General features: G+C 45.8%; 1 protein-coding gene across 3 annotated transcripts in view; it reads right to left on the reverse strand.

Annotated features, from left to right (window-relative positions):
* Positions 1–27,334, reverse strand: part of MAPKAP1 (MAPK associated protein 1) — a 293,758-nt gene that overhangs the window by 18,945 nt on the left and 247,479 nt on the right. For all 3 annotated transcript variants that reach the window (XM_049774167.1, XM_049774165.1, XM_049774166.1), the window contains 2 exons: positions 26,313–26,453; positions 9,820–9,957 (listed from right to left, as the gene is read on the reverse strand). In XM_049774167.1, coding sequence (XP_049630124.1) covers positions 9,820–9,957; positions 26,313–26,453 — 279 coding nt within the window. The remainder of the gene's footprint in view (positions 1–9,819; positions 9,958–26,312; positions 26,454–27,334) is intronic.

Here is a 27,334-nt window from a genome sequence, read left to right on the forward strand (position 1 = left end):
CCCATTGTGGAAGCTGCCTATGGGAGTCTTATAAGCAACACACATTTGGATTTTAATGAAAGAACGGCTTACTTTTATCCATGTCTATCAGAATAACTTAAAATCTAGCACCCCATTTATTTATCATGAAAACAATTTAAAGCTTGGCAGGAGGCAAGGAAAACAGATTTTTTCCATCATTTATCCAGCTGAGAAATCTTTCACACAGAGTTTTTCAGTAGTGAACAGACCTTGCCCTTACTCCTTTGTCAATCAGAATCTCTCTTGGTGTTAAATCTTAAGAAAAAAAGAATTTGAGGAAACAGTCATCAAAAATCTAGAACAATTTAAATCTATGCAACATTTCCATTATACTTAGATAACTTTTTTGCTATTATGGGTCCAAAAAAATCAAGCCAAATAGTGAAAACTTAATAGAATTAAGTTGGCTTCTCCCAACTTAGGAAAATTAGTTGATGTCCTTAAAATGTATATTTTTGGGCCACGCCTGGTGGTGCTCAGGGGTTACTCCTGGCTTTGTGCTCAGAAGTTACTCCTGCCAGGTTTGGGGACCATATGAATGCTGGGGATCAAGGTCAGCTGTGTGCAAGGCAAGCAAATGCCCTATCTGTTAGGTTATTGCTTCCCAGCCATGGTGTTTTTTTTTTTTTTTTTTTGGGCCATACTTGGCAGGGTTCAACAATTACTCGTGGTAGTGCTTGGGAGACTGTATTTGATGTGGGGGATCAAACCTGGGTAGGCCTCATGTCCTACCTGCTGACTATGACTCCAAGTGCCTGAACATCACTATTTCAATCAATACAACACATTATCAGCAAGTTGAAGGAAAAACAAGCAAAGTTTACAGAGAATATTAGAAAGCCCAGTACCCAGTAGTAGCTCAGTACCAGCTAATTTTCCTCACAAACACATTTTTCATACATTATATACATAACCATATATATGTTTATATATAAAACCATATATATATATGACCATATCTAGTTATCATATATATCAGGGGTCCTCAAACTTTTTAAACAGGGGGCCAGTTCACTGTCCTTCAGACTGTTGGAGGGCCAGATTATAGTAAAAACAAAAATTATGAACAAATTTCTATGTATACTGCATATATTTTATTTAGAAGTGAAGAAACAAAATGGGAATAAATACAATATGTGGCTCGCGGGCCGTAGTTGGAAGACCCCTGATATATATGATAGTTACCATATCATATAGTTACCAGATATGCCCCAGGAGCAACTGTAGTTGCTTAGATTGAGTCTGGGAGGTGTGTTCTTATCTGTCAGGGCCCCCAGTTCATAAAGTGCTGACCCATCTGGCACTCTAGACACTTCCTTTTCCCAGGACTACACAGACAGGCAGACCAGCCCCATGTAGCATGTGCAGGGGACCAACAGCAAAAGGAGCTAAAGACAAGCGGAACAAGACACCGGGTCTGTTTTTCAACACCATCCCATGTGTACCCCACAGTCCACTACACTGTGCTTTCTTCCATCTTTCTTTGCTGCCGTCATACTTGCTCTTCAATGATTCAAAAATCCAAGAGTGATTTTTGTTTCCTTTTTGAGCTACAACTGGTGATGCTCCTGTTGTTGCACTCAGGAATTCCTCTTGGCTGCGCAGGGTGGGGAGGGGGGTAGAAAGAAAGACGACCAATTGGGATGCTGGAGATTGAACCTGGGTCAGCAAGGCAAGCACTCTCCTCACTGGCCTATCTCTCTAGTCGCCAAGAAGTGTTTTTTTTTTTTTTAATGCTCAGCATGTCTAGAGTTAGAGAACCATCCAACACCGAGAAAGTATCTGGCCAGAGGCTGCCGGATTTCTGAGGAAGAAAGCTGGGCACAGGAGTCATCATGTCTCCGAAAGGGTGTCAGTTCATGAACTAAGTTGGCTCGAATGGCTAAGATCTCTGGGGCCCGGGCAAGGCTACCCAGTCCCGGCGAACTGTTCCCCCCAACAGCGATGGCCTACTTAGCCACCGATCGCAGCTGGAGGCACCTGGATACCAAACTGGGTCAGCGCACCTAAGGAGGCAGTGTGGTGGCACGAGCTGGCCTGGGGCGTGTGGTTTCTCTCCACCTTTGTCCTGTGGTACTCTCGCGGGTCTCTCGCCCTCCCACACACGGGGGGAAAAACTGAGGTGGTCTCCCTGGTTGCCCAAACCCATCACCCCGACAGCTCCCTTGTTTTGGAAGGAGATGATAAATAAATCAAAATGCACTAAGCAGCACTTCCTCAGGCACTCGCCTCCTTCACTGAACGTGCACCTCATCAATCACACTATTGTCTGCTTGAAAGGCGAGCCTTGTAAATGTCATATCCACTCAGGCCCAAGGAGAGGCGCATCCAAATGCAGCAAGGAGTTTTAATTGGAGAGTGTAATTAAACTAAAAAACCCCAGCAGACTCCCCTTGACAGGATAGATGAAGACCCCTTTTAATAGGGCTAGGAAACATATCTGTTAAAAGGATGAGGCACTGCCTGCTCCTGATTGTGCTCCAGAGTGCTCTTATGAAAAGGCGATTCAATAACTGGGGCATTTAATATGTGAGGGTCCGTTGTGTTCTGTAATCGAGCAGTACTTACTGTATTTGATCTAGAATGGAGAATATAAGTCCTTGTCAGATGGGAAGGCAGACCACAGCCGGCCCCTCTGGAGTCTGGAGCCCCAGAAATTCACTAAAGGCTGAGAACTGGTCACTGCTCTCCCACACCCGGTGCGTGTTAAGCGAGAGGTTCTCTGGCACTGATGGGGATAGGGGCTTCGACCCAAATCGTGCAGTGGAGCTCACACCCCCACGTTTCCCTCAGATACATCAGCACAAGCATCTAACACACATGACAGAATTCCTGGGCTCTTCCTCCTTTAGTTTTGGTGTCGAACTCAGAGCACTACTCTAGCACTTTATCAGGCCAGGGAAAAAGAAACTAGGTGGTCAGAGGGTTTGCTGGAGGAACAGGAGGGTGCCGAGTCTGGTGAGTAAACAAGCTGAGCCCTCTGGCCACTGTCCCTGCTCTCCTTTGTCTGAAAGGCAACGAGGATGCACACACAGGCTCCTTCAGGCACATGCATGGTGCCCGAGACCCACAGCACCATGGACCGGGTTCTAGGAGGAGGGAGGAGACCGGAAGAGGACTGTCACTGCATAGGGCTGTCACACACACAGATGGTATGCTTGCATCTAAAGGACACGGTCAGGAAACCAGCAGCCACGTGGACCGAGAGCGCTTCTGAGCACAGGGCTCAGGTGGAGACAGGCGTGAGGCTTCAGACTCCCCACTGGAAGCTCTGTAGAACCAGCCCAACTCTTTGTTTCATTGACAAAAACCTCCAAGTCAGCTCCCCTCTTCTTTCCCCTGGATTTTTCTTGTTTAAGGAAACTGAAGCACAGTGACTGCGTTACATCCCCGTCTGAATCTACTTGGAGACGTTTGCAGACCTGGGTACATTCTTAACACTGATCTCTCCTGCCTAGTTGGTGATTCCTTTAAGGACACAGAAGTGAATGTTTATAATCTATGGAAACTGGATACTGAATTAAACCATCAAATACCTTTGGGTTTAAATGAAAACTACGTAAAAGCATTTCAGCCATCAATTTGGCTATCACTTCCAGCCAGTATGAATTCTGCTGGAAAAGCTATTTTCGTGCAGATGTGGAATTCAATGGGAAAGACTGACTCGTGTACCAACATCAATCAAAATGTCGACTTCCCTGGCAGCTTTCAACAGTAAGGCAGGTTCAAAGGTCACAGGATAAAGAAAAAGCCAAGCTCTGGTTCAGCTCTAATATCTCCTCGGTAGAAGTCTTGCAAAAGTACCCCCTTCTGTATTAGCCTGGCTTTCATTAATCTTCTTGCCATCTTCTTTAACTAGTCATGCAGAACCGCTCGATAGCAAGACGTATAATGGGGAAGGCCCGGTGCCTATTACCGCGTTAACATTCTCTTAAGACCCAGTGCAACAATGGAATGGGAAGGCAAAGGAAATCTGCAACTGCAGGGTGCAGGGCAGGCAATTCAATTATAGCCCCGGCTTACCTATGTACCACTGACCTATAAAACACAAGAGGCCTTTGTGTCTAACTGGCTTGGCCATTAAGGTTGCTGAAGATCACAACAATGCTGATCTTTCCTATTTAAGCTGAATCAATGTGGACAAATCATTATTCAGTAGCTTTAATTTAATTAGTAAATTAAATACACTACTTTACAGATCTTGTCAAGTACGTATGAAAAGAAAGATTCATTTAAGCGGGAGGTCACCAGTAAGTCCAGCTCGTTTAAGTTGGACCTTAACTGAATCTCACCTTACAAACCCAACAGCTGCTCTATCAGCTTCTCTAGGACTATAGTTAGCTCAGGATCCCGAAGAGTTCCTGGTTCCAGTTTTGGAGGAGACACAGAAACCAAACCAAACCGACCCAAACACCGAGAGCCCCCAAATCCAAATAAACAACCCCCCTGACAACATAACCAGCATCCACAGAATCCATTTTCTTTAGATTATGCTCTTGCAAGAGAATATAATCAGGTTACCTCTATTATGTTGCTTCCTTAAGATTTTATATGATCTATACTTAATTGAGATACAGAGTGCTTTTCAGCTATAAAGACGACAGCTACTTTATTAAGGTTTAAATCTGATTTCTTAATGATAGGCTGCTTCTTTTAAAGACTCGAAACCTTCACAACCTTCTTCTGATAAAACCAGACCTGGCATGGCTGAGTCTGGTACTTTAGTTAAATACAGCCTGACAGTCTCTGATGGGTGCTAGTTTCATCGAAAAAACTCCCGGCTTTTGTTTCAGTGTTGGAATTTGAGGCTAGCACTTAAAAGGGAAGTCTGCTGCATTCACAGCCTCTATCTAGACCTCTCAAAGGATGGGAAATTATTTCCCTGAGACAATTTAACTAGGGTAGACTCTGATATGGAAACATTCTCCTCCCTTATGTGCTGTACACATCTTTGTTCAGTTAAAATGAATTAAAATTAATTCATCTTTTAGAGGTTTGTGACATCCTTCAAAATAGCAGAAGATATCCTAGGAGTGGCAAAACCAGACTGAGAGATCACTGATTTGAATAATAATGGCAGCAGGCTTTAAAAAAAAAAATCCAGGAAGGCTGAATTTATTTTTAATTTCTCAGGGCCACCGATACACAGATCTTCTCGACTAACTCTTGTTAAGAGTCCATATGTAGACGTGCATTAAAAAAATATATCACGTATCTATTTAGTCATTAAGTTCCAGGTCCTTAAACACTCACAGGGACAGAGCAATAAATCTTCCTTCTGAGAACACAGTCTGCGAGGAGAAGCGAGGTAGAAAAGAGCCACAGGACTGCTATTTATGGAGAAGGGCTGTGGAGTTTGGGTCCTCTGATTCCTCAATATATGTAATTATGTGTTTCACTGCAGGCGTCCTAATGTGTAGTCCCCTTGCCAACTCAGCTATTCACACACTTTTTGGATACGGCATCAATTAAACTTGAGTTGTGTTCCTTATGACGACCAAATTAATGGTCTGACAGAGGCTTTTCTCAATAAACACTGCAAACTGACCATACTGGAAGGTTTTTAAAAAACCATTTCGTTTCTGTTCAAAATCCTGACAAACATGTCTCGAGTAGGATGGAAGACAACTTCATTATTCTCCCAGCACTTAATGTCTTTTCTCTCTTTTCTTTTTCTTTCTTTTTTTTAATATAAGGCTATTTAATAACACATCTTCTGTGTTTTCTCAACTAAATTATTCTAGTTGGTCACACGTTCCAGACTTCGGCAAGACGCTTGTGTTATGAGAGATAAAGACATGAGAAAGGAAATATATTGCAGAAATCAAAAACCTTATCTACTTCTAGACTCTCTCTCTCTTTGCCATAATTCATTCAAGAAGGCCCCAAGAATAATTTTTGATGTAAACTCAGCTACAAACATACATCACATTGCTGATAAAAATCACAGGCTAAACTTATAAAATATAGTGACTTTCATTTCTTTAGTGCTGTTAAAATAACTTTTTTCTAAGGTTCAACAGACACAAAAGATAAAAAGGGTTACCATTAATCCTTAAAAAAAAAAAAAAGGCAGCAGCAGTCCTGTAGATTAATTTTGTAGTCTGACGATGGTCTTCAAGATGAACTTTTTAGATTAAGTCACTGAATTAATTTGATGAAGATACTGGAAATCATAAAAAAAATAATAACAGCATCAAGTCTATTCATTCAATCCATCTTTGTTTGGTCACTCTGTAACATCAATTCTGTTGATGAACTTTTAGTGGCTCAATCCGGGCCTCACTGAGCACTGTTTCAAGACTGCAGACATTTGCTGGTGCCAACTCCAAAGGCACTGGTGAGAGCCTGAGCATAGGGACATTAGCCCATGGGACAATGAGCACGTGCCAATGTGGCAGGAGGCCAACAACCAGCGCGTGAGGCCTACACACGGGGTTTGGGGGGGGCAGAGTCACAGAAAAGGTCCCACAACACCCAGTTGGACCTTGAACAGTGTTGGGTATGGTCTATAAGTCAGACAAAGTGGCAGAACATCAGGCCTGACTGTGTGAACAGTTCCCAGCAAACCTAGCAAAGGAGCCAGTGAAGAAGTCACAACATGATGTCAGCCGGCAACTTTTGAAATTGCTTCTTTTTTTTGAGAGAAGTGTGTGCGTGTATGTTTGGAAGACATACAACAGGGTCATGCCAAGCAGGGCTTGGGGGTTGTTCCTGTAGAGGTTAAGGGGTGCCTGTAGTGCCAGGGAGCAAACTAGAGTTGGCCTCATGCCAGGCTAGCACCTAAACCAGGTACTCTCTGGTCCACAAATCTCTTTCTTTTAGCAGTTTAAGGAGGTGCAGGACTTACACAAAGAAAACTATTAATCACTGCTAAAAGAAGTAGGAAACATGAGGAAATGGAAACACATTCCCTGTTCATAGATTGGAAGAATTAACATTGCTAAAATGAATATCCTAAATAAAGTACTACACAAATTCAATGCAGTCCCCATCAAAATAACCAGAGCTTTTTTTTTAAGGGCTGAAAAAGGGGCCAAATATTGCTCAATACATAAGGAACCCATGTTCTTAATCTCTATATACACTGTCATTGACATTTTAGGACCTCTGTTACAAAACATTCTATAAATAAAAGTTGTATGGTATAGGCAGGATGTAGGGAGGAAGGGTAATCTTTCTCTTTTTTTTTTTTGTTTGTATTTTGGGTCACACCCAGCCATGCTCAGGGGTTACCCCTGACTCTGTGCTCAAAAATTGCTCCTGGTAGGCACAGGAGGCCATATGAGATGCCGGATTTCTTTCTTTCTTTCTTCCTCTCCTCTCTCCTTCTCCTTCTCCCTCTTTCTCTCTCTCTTGCTTTTTGGGCCACACCCGGTGATGCTCAGGGGTTGCTCCTGGCTATGCACTCAGAAATTGCTCCTGGCTTGGGGGACCATATTGGATGCTGGGGTAGGGGGGAATTGAACCACGGTCCATCCGTCCGTCCGTCCTAGGTTAGCACGTGCAAGGCCAACAACCCACCACTTATGCCACCGCTCCAGTCCCTTTCTCTCTTTTAAAGAGTAAATTCCTCTCACTCAACCATTTATACAGAATTCCCAAGTAGGAAAAGTTAAGTTCTTCAGTTGAAGGGGAAGACCTTTGATCCAACTCTGCTCTATGTTCTTCCCGAGAAAACAGAGCTCTAAGGAACATGAGTTAAAAAGCACTGGGTTAGGGGCTAGGGATTTAAGAGGTCTTCAACTGGGGATACTTGCACTTTTGCCAAGAAATTCTTGTTACTTCTAGATTTCTGGAGCCTGGTGGAGCCTCCCACGGACACACCTGTGTCTTTTCCATACTGAGCCATCCAATGGCAGAGGTCTGGAGAGAGGACCGGAAGCTCTGGCTGGATGACCAGGACTGACATGGGGTTGCCCATCTAGGCAGAGTTGTCCTGTACTTGTGAAACGGCCTCGTGTGGGGAAGGCATCAGTCTGTGCTGACTAGCTTCTACGAATGCTGGCACAGATGGTGGGGTGCCCTCTCTACTGTCCCCAGTGGGCCGGGGGTGACATCCATCCTTGGTGTGAGTCTAAGAGAAGAAGTCCTGTCTCTAGTTCTTTCCTCAAGCCTACCTGCCCAGCTTACTCTGTGTTTACCTCTCAGACATGCAGAATCCATAAAACGTTACTTTTCCGATCATACTGAGTTCTTGGGAAGGAACGTGAGAAGAATGATGTTTGTACTAGCCGGCAAGCTGGAAGCTGTTTACCCAAAGGCAGATGGAATCTGGCAGTGTGGGGGCCAGCGCCCTGGAACAGCAGGCACTGGCTCACCAGGCCCTGTTGACAACCATCGAGTGGCAGGCAGCCTTTAACATGGCAGCAGAAACAGCCCTAACTGCCCTCCTGCCTCTCCCACTCTCCCCAGCTCTCCCTTCTTGCCAGGCTGTAGGCTTATGAGTTGAAAGGTCATCATTGTAGGCCAGCCTGGATCTAATTAGACAACTGAACACCCCATCCATGGGCCAGGCTTGTGCTCTGCCTCCAGCCTCCGACATCAGTGCAAACTCAAAAATTTGAACCATAGTAGACACCTCTGCAGTGCCTCACAATTCTGTTCTTTTTTGTTTGTTTGTTTGTTTGTTTGTTTTTGGGTCATACCCGGCAGCACTCAGGGATGACTCCTGGCTCTACGCTCAGAAATCACTCCTGGCAGGCTCGGGGGATCATACGGGATACCGGGATTCGAACCACCCTCCTTCTGCATGCAAGGCAAATGCCCTACCTACATGCTATCTCTCTGGCCCCACAATTCTGTTCCTTTGAGCACTTACTTCATTTCCCTCACCCCCTTTTTTGTTTCTTTGGGCCACATCAAGCTGTGCACAATGGTAACTCCTGGCTCTGCCTCAGGGAACACTTCTGGCAGGCTCGGGGAACCATCCTCTGGATGGGTGCTGGAGACTGAAACCGGGTGGGCCACATGCAAGTCAAAGGCCCTACCAGCTGTGCTATCACTCAGATGACCCAGAGCATCTCATTTCCTATACGTGTTCTCCTACTTGGTGATGGCAGGAAGCAATGAGTTGACAAAATTAGATGCCTGGGTTCTTGAATCAGAGCCTAACCAGGACAGGAAGGCAACCCACATTTTAGATATGCTTTGCAGGCACCACAGACAAGGCCCAGACTTTGAGAAGCAGCGACAGGCTCCTTTAGGCAACTGCCCGCTCCTAGATAGTTCCGCTTCTCCTCCCAGGAGGCATTTCCATACCCAGCCTGTGTCTACGCTGAGGAGTGTATAGACCAGGCAGGGTTTAATTATGAGTGGGTAGGTTACACAGCTGCCAATAATCCGGAGGGTGTTGACACTTTTGGCATGATGGATATCTAAATCTCGTCCTCAGCTGCTGTGGAAAGCCCCCCAGCTCCCCTCGATCTGGCAAGGAAGGAAGGTTGGTCCCAGGTGACTGGTTGAATCCCCGAAAGAAAGGGAGCAGGCAGTGAAATGGGGGGTTCTGCCATGAACATTCCCAGCAGGAGGCTGCCCCAGGCGCCCTGTTCTGGGCGAGACTGAGGTCAGGAGCCGGACTGAGGTTCTCTGCTGCCGTCAAGACCGAAACACGATGGGGCCCGTGTCAGGCTTCTGGGCACCACATTACAATTCCGTTTGATTAAAAGAAATTTCTGGTAATGAATTAAACAGACCCAAGGAAAAAAGGACACGGTGGCAATATATTCTCCTGGCACCCAGCACGCAGAGGGGAAGGGAGGAGAGAGAAGGGCGACATAAATAAAAGGCTCTACTCACTGGGGCTTTTTTCCTCAGCAAGGTCACAGGCACAGAGCAGGTCGGAATCGATTGAGATGGGTTTCTGTTTAATCCAAAACTTCGTGCTGGCTTTCTGATTCGTAACCGGGTCTATCTCGACTTTGTCTCCAGAGATACCTGCCAGGCCGAGGGAGGACAAAAAAAGAAGCCGAGAGAAATGGAAGGTGTGAGTGATTTCACTGCAACCATTTGGCCTGTTTTATAGCTCTGAAGTGGAATGGACATGAGTTCTTTCTGAGGGCTCTGGAGGGATGCAGGGGTTCCTTAGAACAGACATGATGAGGCTCCAGCAGCAACACACTGAGACAGGCTGTTTGGGGGTGGGAGGGCGCAGGGTGTGTGGCAAGCTGGGGAGTATGGACCACTGAAAACGACACATGCCTTCTAGAAAGAACATGGAAACAGCAACTTACCCTACTACATTTTTTTGTTTGTTTTCATTAAAGTTTGGTTGGTGGCTATACCTGGCATTGCTTAGGTGCTACTCCTGGCTCTGTGCTCAAGGGGCCCTCCTGGGCACTCAGACCTCTTGTATGCAAAGCAAGTGCTCAGCAAGTTGAGCTATGCCTCTAGCCTTGTGCCCCAACTCCACCCACTTTTTTTGGGGGGGGCGGGGAGTTTGGGCCATACCCAGTGATGCTCAAGGGTCACTCCTGGCTCTGCACTCAGAAATCGCTCATGGCTCGGGGGACCATATGGGACGCTGAGGATTGAATCCAGGTCCGTCCTGGGTTAGCCGCGTGTAAGGCAAATGCCCTACCACTGTGCTATCACTCTGGCCTTCCCCACTAACTTTTATTTTATGTTTTTATTTTGGTTCACATCTGGTGGTCTTCAGGGCTTACTCCTGGTTATGTGCTCAGGGGTCACTCCTGGCATGATCATAGGTGGTGACAAGTCTCAAACCCAGGTTGGTCATGTACCTCTCCCACTATTCTATCCAACCCTGCCTATTCTATTTTTTAAGTGGTGAACTGTTTCATCAGCTTTACATGTTTGCATGCGCACGTGTGTGTGTGTGTGTGTGTGTGTGTGTGTGTGTGTGTGTGTGTGTGTGTGTGTGTGTGTGTGTGTGTGTGTATCATTGGGATCTCATAAAAAGCCAGTACGTACTCCAGTGGGCTACATTCCCAGTCTCCTTGCACTAAACATTTTTTTTTGGTTTTTCGGGCCACACCCGTTTGATGCTCAGGGGTTACTCCTGGCTAAGCGCTCAGAAATCGCCCCTGGCTTGGGGGACCATATGGGACTCTGGGGGATCGAACCGCGGTCCTTCCTTGGCTAGTGCTTACAAGGCAGACACCTTACCACTAGTGCCACCTTGCCGGCCCCAGCACTATACATTTTGAACAGGATGTTCAACCATACCTGCAGGTTTTGTTTTGTTTCTTATTTTCTGGTTTTATTATTATTATTATTATTATTATTTTTGGTGGGGTGATATACCTAACAATGCTCAGGGCTTACTCCTGGCTGTGCTTGGGGGACTATAGAGATGCTGGGACCAAACCCAGGCCAACAGCATGCATGGCAAGTGTCCTGCCCGCTGTACTATTGCTCTGGCCTCTGCTTACATATTCTTAACCTTGCATTACCTCTATGCTATAAGAAACAGTAAGATTAAAATTCATTTAATTTGTTTAGAAATTTCATTCCCTTATGATTTCTCCCCACCTCAAGTTGAACAAATAAACTTATAACATGCTGAATTGATAGCAGGCAGGGCGCCTGACTTCCATGTTACCAATTGGGGTTTGATTCCTGGCACCTAATATGATCCCCAAGTCCCTCTAGGAGTGATTCCTGAGGACAGAGCTAAGAATAAGACCTGAACTATACCTTGAGGTATAGCCCCCAAATACCAATAAGTTTTCTTTCTTTTTTTTTTCTTTTTTTGGTTTTTGGATCACACCCCACAGCGTTCAGGAGTTACTTCTGGCTCTACACTCAGAAATCGCTCCTGGCAGGCATGGGGGACCATATGGGATGCTGGGATTTGAACCACTGTCCTTATGCATGGAAGGCAAACACTTTACCTCCAGGCTATCTCACCGGCCCCAAATTTTTTTTTTTTTTTTGGTTTTTGGGCCACACCCAGTGTTGCTCAGGGGTTACTCCTGGCTGTCTGCTCAGAAATAGCTCCTGGCAGGCACGGGGGACCATATGGGACACCGGGATTCGAACCAACCACCTTTGGTCCTGGATTGGCTGCTTGCAAGGCAAACACTGCTGTGCTATCTCTCCGGGCCCCTGCCCCGAATTTTCTAATCTGAGAAATCTTATATACTAACAAGAGTCTTCCCTTCTATAGCACTAAATAATGGGGGCTCTCTTGAAGAGCGGTCACTGGAGGGTCAAAGAGGCCTTGACAGAAAACACTTGAGTCTCAGCTTTGAGCTTGGCTTTGAGCTGTGAAAGTCACAGGCTCTTTGCTGAAGGGGTTCAGTGTTCAGAGACCTCTGCATTGGATATCAGACGTGCGAATGTGGGCATCTCCGGCTTTGTTCTCAGAGTTGGATGGAAAATTGGGTTATGAGAACAGGGTGACACCAGGATGGTGAGTGTCCTAAGCCCCATAGAGACAGTTACTCTTTTGGTCTCAGAACGAGCTCACTGCCTCTCCTCCCTCCAACCTTCCAGCAAGGCCTTTTCCTTCGTCTCACTGAATACTGAAGAGTCTATACATGAAATGAGACCAATGCCTCTGTCCTGTCTTCCAGAGTGGACCCCAGATGGAGTCGGAAAAGTAATTAGATTTTAGGTCATAGTTGAAAGGTCAGGGTCAAAGTGGAAAAAAAAATAAGCGAAAAGTAAATACATCAGAAAAAAATAAGTGAAAACCATCAAGGGCACATCCTACAAGAGAAAGGACAATTAAATTTAACACATATTATCCTATGGATCACACTCAGAAAATTTCAAATATGATAGGAGGAAACTGGGTAGGAAATGCTGCTGAAAGAAATCGCTCTATCAAAATATCCCTTGCCCCCCACTCAACTCATATGATGCGACCTGCCAGACCTTCCTACTTTCTAGTTTATTCTATGAAGAAGGAAATCCCCACATGTAGCAAGACAAAGGCAGCGATGAACATGCATATCTCTTCTGTGGAAAATGGGCAGGCAGCCCATCTGTGCACCCCAGAACACGGGCAGTATTGGCTTTTCTCTGGCCCTCCATGTGTCAGTCTTGGGGAACGACAATTGATATTTTTCCCCTGAACTGATGAGGCATATTTCAGGAATACCTTCCTTCAATTAGGCATAATGTCCTCTGTCCAATTGACTCTGGGACACGCAGGTCTAGATGATTCCAGGAGGGTGAGTACGTTTCAGGAGCCAATTTTATTACATTTCACTTAAAATAGATTACAACTGCCCCTTTATACGCTTCTCTCCAATTTGGTCATTAATTGTTCAAGATCTGGACGTTTCTATAGTCCCCTGAAAGAAGAAAGTACTTAAGCCACAGTTGTTGGTGACAAGTGCACCCCCCCCCAACCCTCCCACTTCCCCGCTGCATATTCTGACATTTATAAAAGTCAAAATCAGCAGAGTAAAATAAATGTCCGCATTCCTTCTGTGGAATAAACCCTGTCCCACATTTCTCTCCCCAGAAACGTGTGTGGGGGGGAGGGGGAACCTCACCAGAGAAACGATTTCAAGATTTGGGTCCACGGCCCTGCAACTCCCGAAGCCAGCCCAGTCAATATTGTTAATGTACCCTGTTAATTTGATAGGATTTGTCAGGTAACTCCACTGGAAAATTATATAAAACTGTTCCAGATGAAAAGATGATAGTGACATGAATTAAAGTGATAGAACAATAGTGGAATATAAACCAGAAATGACACCTAAAGTGGCTGCTGATTTATGGCCGTCCTGAGTTTGGTTCTGGGCTCCCATGTATATTAGCGCTACAAATCTGGGTCCATTTAGCAGAGGGACGCTCATACATACATCACCAGCTCCTGCTCCAAGCCAAGGTCACTCCCCATTGCATCAATCTTTTCAACAGAGCCTACGCCACAAAGCAGGATTTTTGTAACCATCTCAGATGTAACGGACTTGCGTCCTCTTTCATCTTTCTTTTATCATGTAAAGTACACTTTAACTTCTATTATTTTTATCTGCAAATTGTGTCTGTATGGTTCATCCATTATGGGGCATATCACTGCATCGATTGCCAAAGCCCTGCTTGGCCACAGAAGTTGCTCCCCAATGACGTCCTTTCTTGGGGTCACTTCACAGAGGGAACCCCAACCTGAGTTCAGGGAATGGTGTGGACAATGAATGTAGGAAGGTCAAGGTGGATGGGCAAGGTAGAAAATCGCGTCAACAACTGGTGTGCTTCCCCCCCAAAGTGCTTCGCGAATCAGAGCTTTTTGCGGAATCAAATCACATTTTCCAAGTGACTTCTAGTTTTAGAGATACTTTATCTTCATTTTGAATTGATCAGTAATTGGCAGGGGCTCCTAACACTTTAGTTTTAAGTTTCTCAGCCCTGCAGGCTTTCAGTCAAGTAGTTAATGATCTGTAGACCGCTTGCCTGCCTTAGGAGTCACTACTTATCGAATTTAATTTTTTTTTTTCTGGTGCCATACCTGGCAGTACTCAAGGCTTAGTGCTGGCTCTGTGCTCAGGGATCACTCCTGCAGGGCTTGGGTAATTGAACCTGAATCCACTGCCTGCAGGGCACGTACCCTACCCTCTATACTCTCTCTGGTCCCAGGAGTACTACTTAAAGGTACCCAGAGGGGATCTTTCCTGATGGGAAAAATCTTTTTTGTACCCTAATAATCTTACCCTATTGGAGAGGTGAGTCTCAGCTACTTAAAACAGGCAGGACACAAAGCCAAAAAGGTTCCATTCTGTCTTGCCAGAATCATCTACTTCCAGTCCAGGAGGGTCCAAGAACACTAAGGCAGGAGCTCATTGCCAGAGCCCGTAGCTAAAGACAAGTGTGTGGGAGCTAGTCTGGGAGAGATCAGTTAGAAAGTGGTGACACAGTCCTGGCCAGGGCAAAGAGGGGCGAAGTAGAGACTGGATTTAGGGAAGGGCTGGGGAGGGGAAGAAGCTGTGAAGGGCGACTGGCAGGCTGTGGGCTGTGTGGGAGCCGGGCTGTGGACTGGAGCTTTCTGGGTGGTACTCAGTGGGAGCTGGCATGGCTGTGGGAATCCCTGCACCATGGGAGAGCCGGGGCCAGAAGCACTTTATTTCCAGGGATGGCGGCTGTCTGGGAGCAGGACAGTGGAGTACATGTTTCTTGTGCTCATTTTTATTGAACCATCTATTTTTTGGGGAAGGGGAGTGGATGCCTCACCTAGCTTGCTGTGGGCTACTCTGGCTCCTATGCTTGTAGGGCCATGCAGTGCCTGGCATGGAACCAGGATTGGCTGCAAGTTAGTGACAAGTAAGTGATAATACCCCTGTATTATCTGTATGGGCCCCATGGGATCATTTTCCTCATAGCCAAGGCCTGGATAAGAGGAAAAGGGGCCCATGGAGAAGTTCTGTGGTCTTACTTTGGCAAGCTCTAAGCAGGCACTAAGAATCATATCCCAATTTTCTCCTGAGGCCAAACACGTACAATGCCAATTAGAAATATCCCTTATTGAATGGTATATGAATACTAAGTGACACCAGCTCTGTGCCAGCATGGACTGAAATCCTTGAGTTTGTTGATTCAAATCTCTTAGCCTCCTGCGAAGTATGTTTACCCCATTTTAGATGAGGAAACAATATGGCTAAGTAATTTGTCCTGTATCACCCTGCTAGGTCACAACAAAAAGAAGATCTGGGGCCAGTGATAGAACAGCAGTAGGGTGTTTGCCTTGCATGCTGCCCACTTGGGATGGACCTGGGTGCATTCCCTTGGCATACCAGATGGTCCTCTGAGCCTGCCAGGAACGATTTCTGAGTGCAGAGCCAGGAGTAACCCAAGTGCTGCTGGGTGTGGCCCAAAAGCCAAAAAAAAAAAAAAAAAAAAAAAAAAAAATCTGGTTCCAGAGTCTCCCTCTCAGCCACACTAAGAATTGGCAAGACCTGCATGAGGTGGTTTACCTAACACAGTCTGGGATAGGGAGATTGGAGAAGTTTTTAAGTAGAAAAACCATTTATTGGAACTGTTCCCCAATAGTCTTTATTTTTGGGGTTTTGGGGTAGCGCCTCACCAATGCACAGGAGTTATTCCTAAATCTGTGCTCAGGAGTGACCCCTGGCAGTACTCAGGAGATGCTGGGGGTCAAGTCTGGGTCAAGGCAGGGTCAAGGTAGGCTCCTCAGCCCCTCTAAGATCTTTAAGGACCCACCTGACAGTCTTTAGTCTTAGGTCTAAGAAAAGCTGTGACTTGGAAAATTTCTTATGACATGATGTGAAAAGGAAGGAAACATATTTATAGAAAAGAGAACAAAAGGATGTGCTCCCAGCCGGGGAGAGCGGCCAACTTGGTGAGTGGGACCGTATGCTTCCCTTTCTGTATTTTTCCACAGTAAAAAATTTTATCCAAAATAAAGACAAACACTTAAAAAGTTGAGTTTCCTTGGGGGGGGGGAGAAGGGCTCCTTAGAATCCAGGAACCTTTTAGATTTCCCAGCAGAGGGGTCTGTGTTGGATTCCTTAACCAATCATCAGGAAAACTTTTGCTGGATCAAAGCCCACCTTTGCCTGAGAGTTCACGAGCAGTGAAGGAACCAAGTTCTGGGAAGGGCTTCCAGGAGCTGCATTCCACCTGACCTGGTGGAGCCTCACTCACCATGGTGCCAGGCAGGCTTGGCCCCTACCTGCTATGGCAGCTTGGGGGGTGGCCTAACGTGGGCAGGGTCAGTGTCTTCCCTGGGAAGCGAGGGCGGCCATTTATCTCCCTTGCCAGTTCTCCTCTCGACCCACTTATCCAGAGCCATCCGTCATGACCTTTTCATGCTCCCCCTTCTGACAGCTTCCAGATACAGTGAGTCAAACTTCACTGGAAGCAAACTATCACACCAACTGTCAAAGGCAGAAAACATTGCCTGATTGCTGTCCTACATCAACACCAGCATATAAATCCTTCCTTAACAAGACAGCTCAAAATAAACTGAAATGCGACTCTAATGTACGGACAACTCTCCAGGGGAGTGATTTGTCCGAGGCGTTCGAGTCATCATGAGGAGGCCCATGTCTGAACAAAACGGAAGATTTCCATAAAAGGAAATCAGCCCCCACAGCCTCCCGGGTGATTAGACCGAGCACCTACAGCACTACGTGGCAGCTGCTGGACAGAGCAACTGAGGCACCATTCTCTATGTGGGAGCAGTAGAGGCAGGCTGAGGAACCCGGCATTGGAATTCCGTGTTCAAACATCTGCCGATTCCCCAACTCAGACCATGGGAGAGTTGCCCTGAAAGGACATGACACCAGATAGTCTCTAGGCCTCAGCTTGCTGTGAGGATTAAATATGACTCGGAAAGAATGCAGAATGGCCCCCAATATAGAGCCAGTGACCCATATGACTTCCCAAGAAATTTCTTATTGGGATGAAGGTGTATGAGACAGAGCTGAGCGTTGAGGAAGGGGAGCTCTGGAGCTCTGGGAGGGGTGCAGACATAGGAGTAGTGCTGCACCCACATCAGGAAAACACCCCAGCTTAGGAGGGTCCAGCTGGGCAGACCAATGCTCATGCTTCCATGAATCCTTACAATGCCTTCTGCCAAGAAAGGTCAACTCCAGACCAGGAAGGAGTTGGGGAAAGTTGGTGTAAGGGAACTTCATCTTACAGAGTCTCCCAGTCAGGACTTTGGAAGCCTTTATCATAGGACTTTCCCAATGGGGCTACCCTGGGAACTTTACCTTCCTCTTTTGTAACACGTGACACCAGTTTCTGGGGTGTCAGGATGGGGCAGGTTTGGGGGAGGGAAGGTATAGCAGGCTGAGTACTTACTAGAGGGCTTGGTATATATAAGGGCTCATTCAATGATCATTAAAATCATTATTTTGGAGTTTGGGGGCCACACTTGTGGTGCTCGGGGACCATCTGGTACAAGAGCTTGAACCGAGGTCTCCAGAATTTAAAGCATGTGCTCAGTCCTTTGAGCTACCTCTCTCACCCAATTACCCCTAAAATGACTATTAAAGATGGTGGTCAGAAACTGAGAGAATATCCCTGCCCAGGGTAGATAAAGTTATTAGTAAAGAACAAATCTGGGATTCGGGCTGCCTCATCTGACTCTATCTCACTGTGACTGTCCTACCCACTCGTCCCAGGGAGACTAGTTTAGAGACACAACCTTCGTAAGGCACACCTACCATGAAAAATTCCAATCAGGGCACCTGCCATTCCATGCCTCAGTGTCTTTTCTGAGTTACTACCTATTTGCTTAGACTCAGAGAGCTTCAGTTCACTCATCAATTTCCTGCAATTCGGAATCTGAGATGACAAAAGCCCCACTGCTGCTAAAAACCCTGGAGCAGACTTTTATGTGATTCCACAATCGTCTTGTCTTTAGGTTCCGCAGAGTCGAGGAAAGTCCGGAAAGCCCCCCGGGAGTGGCGCTGAACAACTCTTTGCCAGAGTGGATTTTGCTGAATCTATGCTGCCAATCGATAGCATCGCATAGCGAGTCAGCGAGGCATTTGAAACTTGCCTGAATTTACACACAGGATCAGACACTCAGGCAGCTTGAATTTAATGAGACCTCAGAGATCAACTCGTCTGGGGCTTTCATTCTCCATAGGAGAAAAAGCGAGGCTCAGGGAGGGGACATGGTTTGTCTGGAGTCACCCATTAATGACAAAGCTGCAGCCATAATTCATGTCCCCACACTCTCAGGCCTGAGAGAGATCAACTCTCTGGTCTTATTGTGTTTATGTCTTGGATAAAAATCACTGCTACCAGTCATATGGCCGGGAACTCAGTGATATGTATGGGTCATAACCGAAAGCAGACCCTATGGAGCCTGGCATTCTTGAAATTAAGGGGGTATTGGGGCTGGGGAATCGCTGGCCTTAACCACCTGAAACCATTTAGGAATGAATGACAGCTAAATGCTGCTACTTCTGTGTCTGGTAAGAGACTCACTGCCTAGTCTGAATGTACTTGATTGGACTGTTCTTCTAGGATGCAGACCTCAGGGAGACCAGGAACCAATCGACAGCATGGATGAAGAGAAGCACTCAGCGCTACTGTCTGACAACAACGCGGTTTGAGTGCAGTGAGCCCATGCTTGGAATCTGTCTCTGCAGAGGAAGCACCAACACAGATTTCATGTGGAGTCAGTCGGGTCCCCAAAACCCCATCTGCCTATATTAGAGAGCATCAGATAGTGTCATAGACAAAGCAGGAATGGTGCCTCCTTTCTTTTCTCTTTTTGGGTGGTGCGGGCGATCAAACCCAAGTTACACACTTGCAAGGGAAGTGCTCTGCCACTAACCTAAATACCCAGCCCAGGAATGTCATCTTAGAAGGTTGGTGATGTCACCTGTAGAACCAGGTCTTCCTGTGTGCAGACCCTGGTAGACTGCTGCACAGCTCCAGGGACCAGGAGGAGGAAGTGACACCGGGAAGACAGAATCTTGACAAAAATCTCTCACAAAACCATTCCTATTATTTCAACTATGCTTGTGCTTCTCAAAGCTTTTCTTTCTCTTTTGGTTTCTGGGCTGTATCTGGCAGTGCTTAGGACTTACTCCTGGATCATGCTCAGGGATCACTCCTGGGTTGGCAGATTGTATAACCACACAGCCTCTACTCGTAGGTACCCCATCAGGAAAAAAGTGGGGCAAGTATCTTATTCATGCAAACACAGAGAACTACTCTGAGAATCAGAGTAGGCCTGAGATCTAACAACGCCCAGGCTATCACCGCTGGCTTTCACTCAGTCTTGTGTTGTAATGTATTCCTTAAGTTTGCACATTGCATATTAAGAAAAAACGTCGGCATAAAGTCTTCCTTGAGTGTGGCATGAAGGTATTGATGAGGGGGTTGAATAATAGCTGCAGCAGGACAAATAAACCAGAAAAGACAATAGATGGCAATTATACTGCCTCTCATCATGTGTAGGCCCAGGGCAGACATTTTTAATCAATCACAGAGTTTCCTTTTGCTGCCCTGAAACGCAGCTCAAGATGCTGCCTCAGCATAACACTCTGCACGGCCATTACCAACTTGATTGGAGGCGTTTTATGAGATGAAGCCTCTTTACTCTATGATATGTACTATTGCACTTGATACTTTTGGAAAATAACTATTATAGTCAGAAGTGTTATGGTTATACATCTGAATCATTTTATGAAGAAATAATGGAGGTAACCATGAAGCCTTTCCGTAGAGGTTATTTTATAATATAGCCCTTATCTGTAAATCCTGCACAGAATCTGTCTCTCACCCACAGAATTAGGTTACATATGCAATTCTAACATAGATGAGATTCATGGCCTATTATGTATTCAGTACGTAGATCCCTCCAGTGACACGGGGATAGTTTATATTGACAAATAATAAGGTGAAGAAATCAAGGTAGCACAAGTAGCATAATTATCAAAGTACTTCTCAGCTTGACGCCTTGTGGTGAGAAAAGCAGGCTGACCTGCCCAGTTTCAGAAAACAAGTCTTGAACAAAGAGATAAGGGATAAGGCAGTCCTTTGACTAAAGTGAGGTTGTATTTCCCAAATGCTGCAATTAAGAACAAAATCCGGGTCAGGGGGTGTGGGATGAAGTCAGGACCTTGGTGACTGACAGAGTGCCAGAGCCAATGCTTTTAGGTGCCGTGTATAAGGATGGACTATGTACTGTGTTGTCTTCCAGCCTTGCTTCTTGGGTTTCTGAGTAGCCCCTAGACTAGCACAAAAGGTACTTTAGTTTCTGCAAGAACTGAATGATAAGAAGTGACGAGAATCCCTTGATTACTGTTAGCTTTCACCAGCTGACCCTTTTGGTTTTGATCTCACTCAAATCTTTTCGACTCTGTTGGCCTTGGCTAATTTGGGTAGCAGTCCCCCTCCCCCATACCATGCTTGCTCTGCGGTCAGGAACACAGGAGACATTTAGGAGATCAGGTTAGTGGGAATGATCTTGGTCTGGTATACACTTGGTAAGGTTTACACTTAGTAGGCATCAAGAAAGGTCTATACCTTCAGGCCCAACAGAAGAAAAGTAGACCAGCTGGACTCTTCTAGGACAGTTCTTGAAAAACACAGGATGGCTAAGCACAGTGGCTTCTTTTGGTTAAGCTCTCCAGGCTGGGACAAGAGTGATGGTGGCTTAGGGGGCAGTGTAAGGGATCTGCAGAATTTTTGAAACTGGCCAATTAGATGGAATCACTTCCTTTATAAAGGCAGATTCTTTTTGTGTGTGTTGGGGGGGTTTGGGACACATTGGACAGCACTTGGGTTACTCATGGCATTGTGCTCAGAAATTGCTACTTGTAGGCTCAAGAAACATGAGATGCTGGGGATGGAACTTCGGTTGTCCCCGGTTGGCTGAGTACAAGGCAAACACCCTGCTAGTACTATCACTCTGGCCCTAATAAAAGCAGATCCTGAAAGACTGAGGCATCTGTGGCAAGATGAGTTGAGTTTGAATTTCAATCTCAGTTCTGCTTCTGTGACTGGACAGCCCATAGCATGTTCCAATTGTCAATGGGGATGGGGTAGAAAAATCACTGCTTCTTTAGCTAAGGTTTATATATGCATCATTATTTCCATTTTTTTGGAGGGGGGGCAACACCTGGCGGTGCTTCAGGGTTGCTTCCAGCTCGGGGGACCATATGGGATGCCGGGGATCAAACCCACGTTTGTCCTGAGTCAGCCGCATGCAAGGCAAATGCCCTATCGCTGTGCTACTACTTTGGCCTCTGCATCATCATTTCATTAACTCCATGTCTTCCCTCTCAGCGACAAAATGGGAGCATCAAAGTCAAGGCACCATGTGGATTAAGCAAGGTGACGGAGTCAAAGTTCATTGAATTCTATAAATCACCAGAGGAACTGTGCAGTGACGAAATGCATTTGACGCATAATTCAGCAGCTAGACAGACACCTCAGTTTCAGTCTTAGGTTCTGAGTTTAGGTTTCATCACCCACTAGATGTTCCCCCCACCCTCCTGCCCCATCCGTCACAGAAAACCAGAGATAAGCTTCACTGCTTTTAAAAATTCTAATTCTCATTACTATCATTTACAAAGATTGGATCTTTGCCATAGGTTTCATTAATAGACTCCAATCAAGGGTTCCCATTATAGAAAAATCTGGCGGGGACCTGGCTTACAGTTGGGTCTGACAGAACCCAGTCTGAGCCTTGCACCCCGACTTTCTCAGACAGGGGCAGATGGTCAGACCAGAGCAGAGACCACCACCCTGCAAAACCAGGCAGGCCGGCTGCAAGGCCATCCCTCTCTCTGCTGTGTGCTCTCACGCACCACAAACTCGGAGCAGACTCGGGCCTTCTGTGGAATCAGATGGGCTGCTGGGTAAATGCCACACACGGACACTCACCACTTTGAAGAACTTGCCACAGGGGGGCAAGTGAAATCTCTGCTCTGACCAACACAGGATGGACGAGCGGAGGAGACCATCCATCAGTGTCAGGAAAGATCTGAAGCACCTGGCTAGTCAGTTGGAATAAAATAAATTATTTACTGATCTCAGAATCCAGCTGCTCACTTGAATGCTCAGAATGGGTGTGCTGTTTGGCGGCAGCACCCTTTGTAGCAGATTGTTTCAGGAGGAATTTCTGAACTATTTGGTGCAGGATTTGGTTTCTGTTGTTGCCAAATCAGGGGATTCAGGAAGATTCCAGAAAGAAGAGAGGGTTTTTAACTCAATAGTCTGAAGGGCTCATCTGATAGTATTCATGGGCATAGCTTCTCTGGTTTGTCACAAAGATTCCTCAGGACTAACTATGTTTCTGCTTACAATGCTCAAGACAACAGCGTAGTAACAGAAACATTCTGACACATCTGAGAAGCTCTTCAGAACTGTGATTCCACCAGAGAGCACCTGTGTGTCACTGACAGCATACTGAGGTAACTGGGACCTGTCACCTGACTTCTGAGGACCACCGCACTGGGGAGACTCACATCATCACTGCCCCATCCAAGAGATGACTGTGATGACAAAAGATACTTGGCCACCACAGCCACTGTCCTTTCTGAAGGATTTGGCTGACTATGTTCAAGACGATGGACTAGGGAGAGCACAAAGGCAAAATAAACACTAATGACAAATGGTAATACACCCCTTAAATAAGCTTCCATTTAGGGTATACCTTCTATGGCCAGGGACTATGGTACGTTTTTGAGAAGCAAATCTAATTCTCCTTTCATAGATGATAAAAACTAAGTGAGAGGATAATGATAAAGGCCTCTAGCAGGTACCTGTCCTGAGAGCCAAGTGCAGGCCAGTCTCAGTCTGGGGAGCTTACCCTTGGGGCCATTACACGGGGAAGACTCATGACAGGAAATTTATTGTTCTGCTTTTGGCAGAAGGAGGGGGCTACCCTCTCCAGGTGTTACCTTTCTCTGTGGGAGAGACATGACAAGCAAGAAGTTTTGGACTTTGCTCACCTGGAAAATCCTCATCTTGGACTGTGGAGACAGTCTGACTTTAGTCAGGCTGCTTATTGGGCTTCTTAAAACTTCACTTTCTAACAGAAGCAAAGCCTGTCACTAAGGAAGCACCGTCAGCAAACAGCTTCCCACCACTTCCTGGGACTTTGGGGGTGGGTGGGGGGGGGTGCACCAACACTATCAGTATAACACCACTAAAACCAAGTCACACCAGCCAAATAAGATTACTGTTTACACAGCATATTTTGTTTGTTTTTGTTTTGGCATTACACAAAGAGCTTCAGATGGGCTTGGGGGATCATATGGGATGCTGGGTTGGTCTCATGCAAGGCCATTGCCTTACCCACTGTACTATCTCTCTGGCCCTGAGTAGATCATTTCTGAACATTTTGTTTTTATTTTGGGGGTACAAAGACTGAACTCTGGGCTTCACATATATGAGTCAGGCAACCCACCATGAAGCAACACTTGCTGCCTCTTTCAGAACATTAAAACAATATTCCTCTTCCTCACTCCCTCCCTGATGCTTTTTTGGGGATATGACTTTTTTATTTTTTTGAGAAGCCTTGTTAGTTTAATTTCAGAGACTTGGAAAAGCATCCCTAGGAAGAAACACACTAAAGAACTCAGGTTTGTTTTGGGGTCACATCTGGTGATACTTGGAAGTTATTCCTGGCTCTGCATTCAGGAATGACTCTTGGTGGCACTTGGGGAACGAATAAAATGCTGGGGATTGAATTGGGGTTGGCCATGTGGAAGGCAACAGCCCTACCTGTTATACAATCTCTCTAGCCCCCACCCCCTCTTTTGGTTTTGGGCCACACGTGGCCCTGTTCAGGGGTTACTTCTGGCTCTGAGCTCAGAAATCGCTGCTGGCAGGCTCAGGGGACCATATCAAATGCTAGGAATTGGACCCGGTTCGACCTGAGTTGACTGTGTGCAAGGCAAATGCTCTACCACTGTGCTATCTCTCTGGCTCCCAGAGAACTCAATTTTAAGAATCCAAAGTAACAAAAGCAAATTTTGTCAGTTCAGATAATCAAACTTGTGTGTGAGGAAGGAGGAACCACATGAGAAAGGGAAATAAAGGTAGTTTTGTGTTTTTTTTTTACCAATGAGGTGGGGACTACTACATTAATTTTACAAACAGGGAATCTGAGGTACTGTTGATAATAAATAACAAGTTAGGATCTGAACCCTGAACCTGCCTTTCAGACCCATCTACAAGCTGCTCCTTCTTCAAGGAGGTCTGGCAGCTTAAGGCCCCAGGGCTAAGTGCCCTGCAGAGCACCTGAGAGGCCTCCTACAGCTCTCCTGAGAGTGCCACCTGAAGAGGCTGGAACTGACCTCAGGAAGAGCAGACATTTGTCTACTATTGTGCTCAAGCATACAGCTGCCATTAAGTCCTATATTCTGGTGCCTGCTTCTTAGTTTGCTTCTTCCTTTTTTGAGGGAGGCTTTGGGTGGTTCGCTGACCACTCCTGGAGAGGCTTGACCAAACAGGCCGGTTGTTCGATGCTTGGATTAGAGAATGCAGCTCTGTGGGCCGTGTGTGTGTGTGTGTGTGTGTGTGTGTGTGTGTGTGTGTGTGTGTGTGTGTGTGTGTGTGTGTGTGTGTGTGTTCGATGCTTGGATTACAGAATGCAGCTCTGTGGGCCGTGTGTGGTGTGTGTGTGTGTGTGTGTGTGTGTGTGTGTGTGTGTGTGTGTGTGTGTGTGTGTGTGTGTGTGTGTAGGGGGGCAGGGACATGAGTGTTACAATCAGATATGCTGTATTGGGTGTGTGTGTGTGTGTGTGTGTGTGTGTGTGTGTGTGTGTGTAGGGGGGCAGGGACCTGAGTGTTACAATCAGATATGTTGTTTTGGGGGGGCCTAAGCTGGGGCTCATACGAAAAGGCATATGCTCTAGCTACTATATTATCTTCTCAGCACTATTCTTCATTTCTAAGCTTGTATTGTTTGCATATTTTAAGCTGTATCAGTCAAGGTGGAAAGGAATATTTATATTTATATTATAAATTAAATTTATATTATTTATATATATTAATATATATTTATTATAAATCAGTCAGACCTAAGCTACCATCAGAAAGATTTTTATCAGAATCATACAAACCATTTATGAGACACGTAAAATGAATAGCCTATGACTTTGAATCCCAAGTCTCTCCGTCTGGGTGCTACTGAGCAACAGCGGTGACGGGACTGTTGCCTCCCCATCTGAGGAAGCCTGGCCCCCTCCACTCCCTGCTGAGGAAAAGTGCTCTCTCTGGACCTCACTATTCTGTGTTAGATGGGACCAAAAAGTAGTTGCCTTTGGGGAATGTGAGCAGTATGGGCACAGCCTGTGAGAGAAGGCCAGGACGATGACAATGACATAAGTTTTACCGTAAAGCTGACTGCCAGGTCACCTTTTCTTCTCTTGTCAGCTGAAGTCAAAATAGAAATTCAGCACTTATTTGGAACAAATTAACCCCAAATATAAGCCTAAAATTCTGAATTATCTGGTGAGGATTCAACTATAACTCCTGAGATATTAAAAGCTGCTTAGATAAAAGCATGAATGAATAAGCAGTGAATTCACTGAGTACCGAGAAAACGCCAAGTGGCAACATTACAAAGCAAACGTTAAGGAGAGTGATAGAATGAAGGGAATGATGGGATTTTATAGAAGTCAGTCAGTCTGAAAAGAGTCTCAAGTCAGTTCTATTTCTAATCTTCTGCTTCATAAAAAAAGACAATGGCAAGGGGAACGCACTCAGGAGGAAAGAAGGAGGTGCCTCAAATTTCATGTTCTAACATACTCTCAGGGAAGAAAAGAAACTGCTGTTGGGTAATTCGTTCACAGAAGTTATTTGCTGCTTTTTCCCCATTTTTACTTTGGTCATCGATACAAAAGGCCCTGTCCACACTCTGCTCAGACACTTACCTAACTGCACATCAGTTGTAAACCGGAGTCTGTGGATCATGCTGACTTTGAAAGACTTATAATGGTGGCTGCTGAGCATATCCTGTACAGTAGCGATGTCAATTTGCGAATCCTCCTCAAAAACCCCATCTGCCCTTGAACCTGGGGAGGAAAAAGCAGTTTAATACATAAAGATACATGAGGCTTGGCAAATGGTGTCTGCTTAAAATGCTTTGGGATAAATTAAAATAATATGGGCGATTTAATTTGGAGAAGAAAAGGCTGAGCGATGACTTAATAATGCCATTCCAGTAAACAGAGAATGGTAACATATTAATCATTCAACAATTAATTCCACAAACACTGCCTTTTCTATGGCAGGCCCTTGGCTGGGCAGTAGGGATAGAAAAGGAGAGAAAAAAACTCCTGTGTGCCAAAAGCTCTCAGGCTTCACAGGAGAAAATCAAAATCACAAAAGCATGGGTGGTCACACTTCTAGTGATTTTCCTGATCCTAAAAGGAACCCAGGCTCCTTAAAGAACCCCACCCTCAGCCAAAATTCTCAAACAGCAAATTTAGCAATTCCCTGCCTGGTGCTATAGCCTCTGCTGGCTGGGACCATCTCTCCAGTTTTCTAGCCACAGGTCCCTCACAATCAGACTGAAGGACTTTTGATTTCTTTTTTCTGATTCATTCACTAGCCAATGCCTGCCTTGAGCTCTCTTTACGCTAAGTCCTCTGAGAAGGTGAGTCCAGGAACAAGTATGATTCTGGGGCTCACGGACCTTCCCCAGCTTTCTGTGGCCTCATCAAAGAAGCTCACCGGTCTCTGGTAAAGCAGATGTTCCAATCTTACTTGTTGCTTCTTGCTCACACCTTCTCTCCACTCTTCCCAAATGCCTCTGACAGTACCCAGTCCAGGAGCCTCTCCTCTGGGGCTTTCCTTAGCTCCTGAAGTCTCTTTGGCCTGGAATAATCTTCCATCCCTGCCCTGGACACTGTCTTCACACACTCTGGTTAGCTTCAACTTTTGCTTCACCAGA

The sequence above is a fragment of the Suncus etruscus genome, chromosome 5 (assembly GCF_024139225.1).
Source record: "Suncus etruscus isolate mSunEtr1 chromosome 5, mSunEtr1.pri.cur, whole genome shotgun sequence".
NCBI classification, from domain to species: Eukaryota; Metazoa; Chordata; class Mammalia; order Eulipotyphla; family Soricidae; genus Suncus; species Suncus etruscus.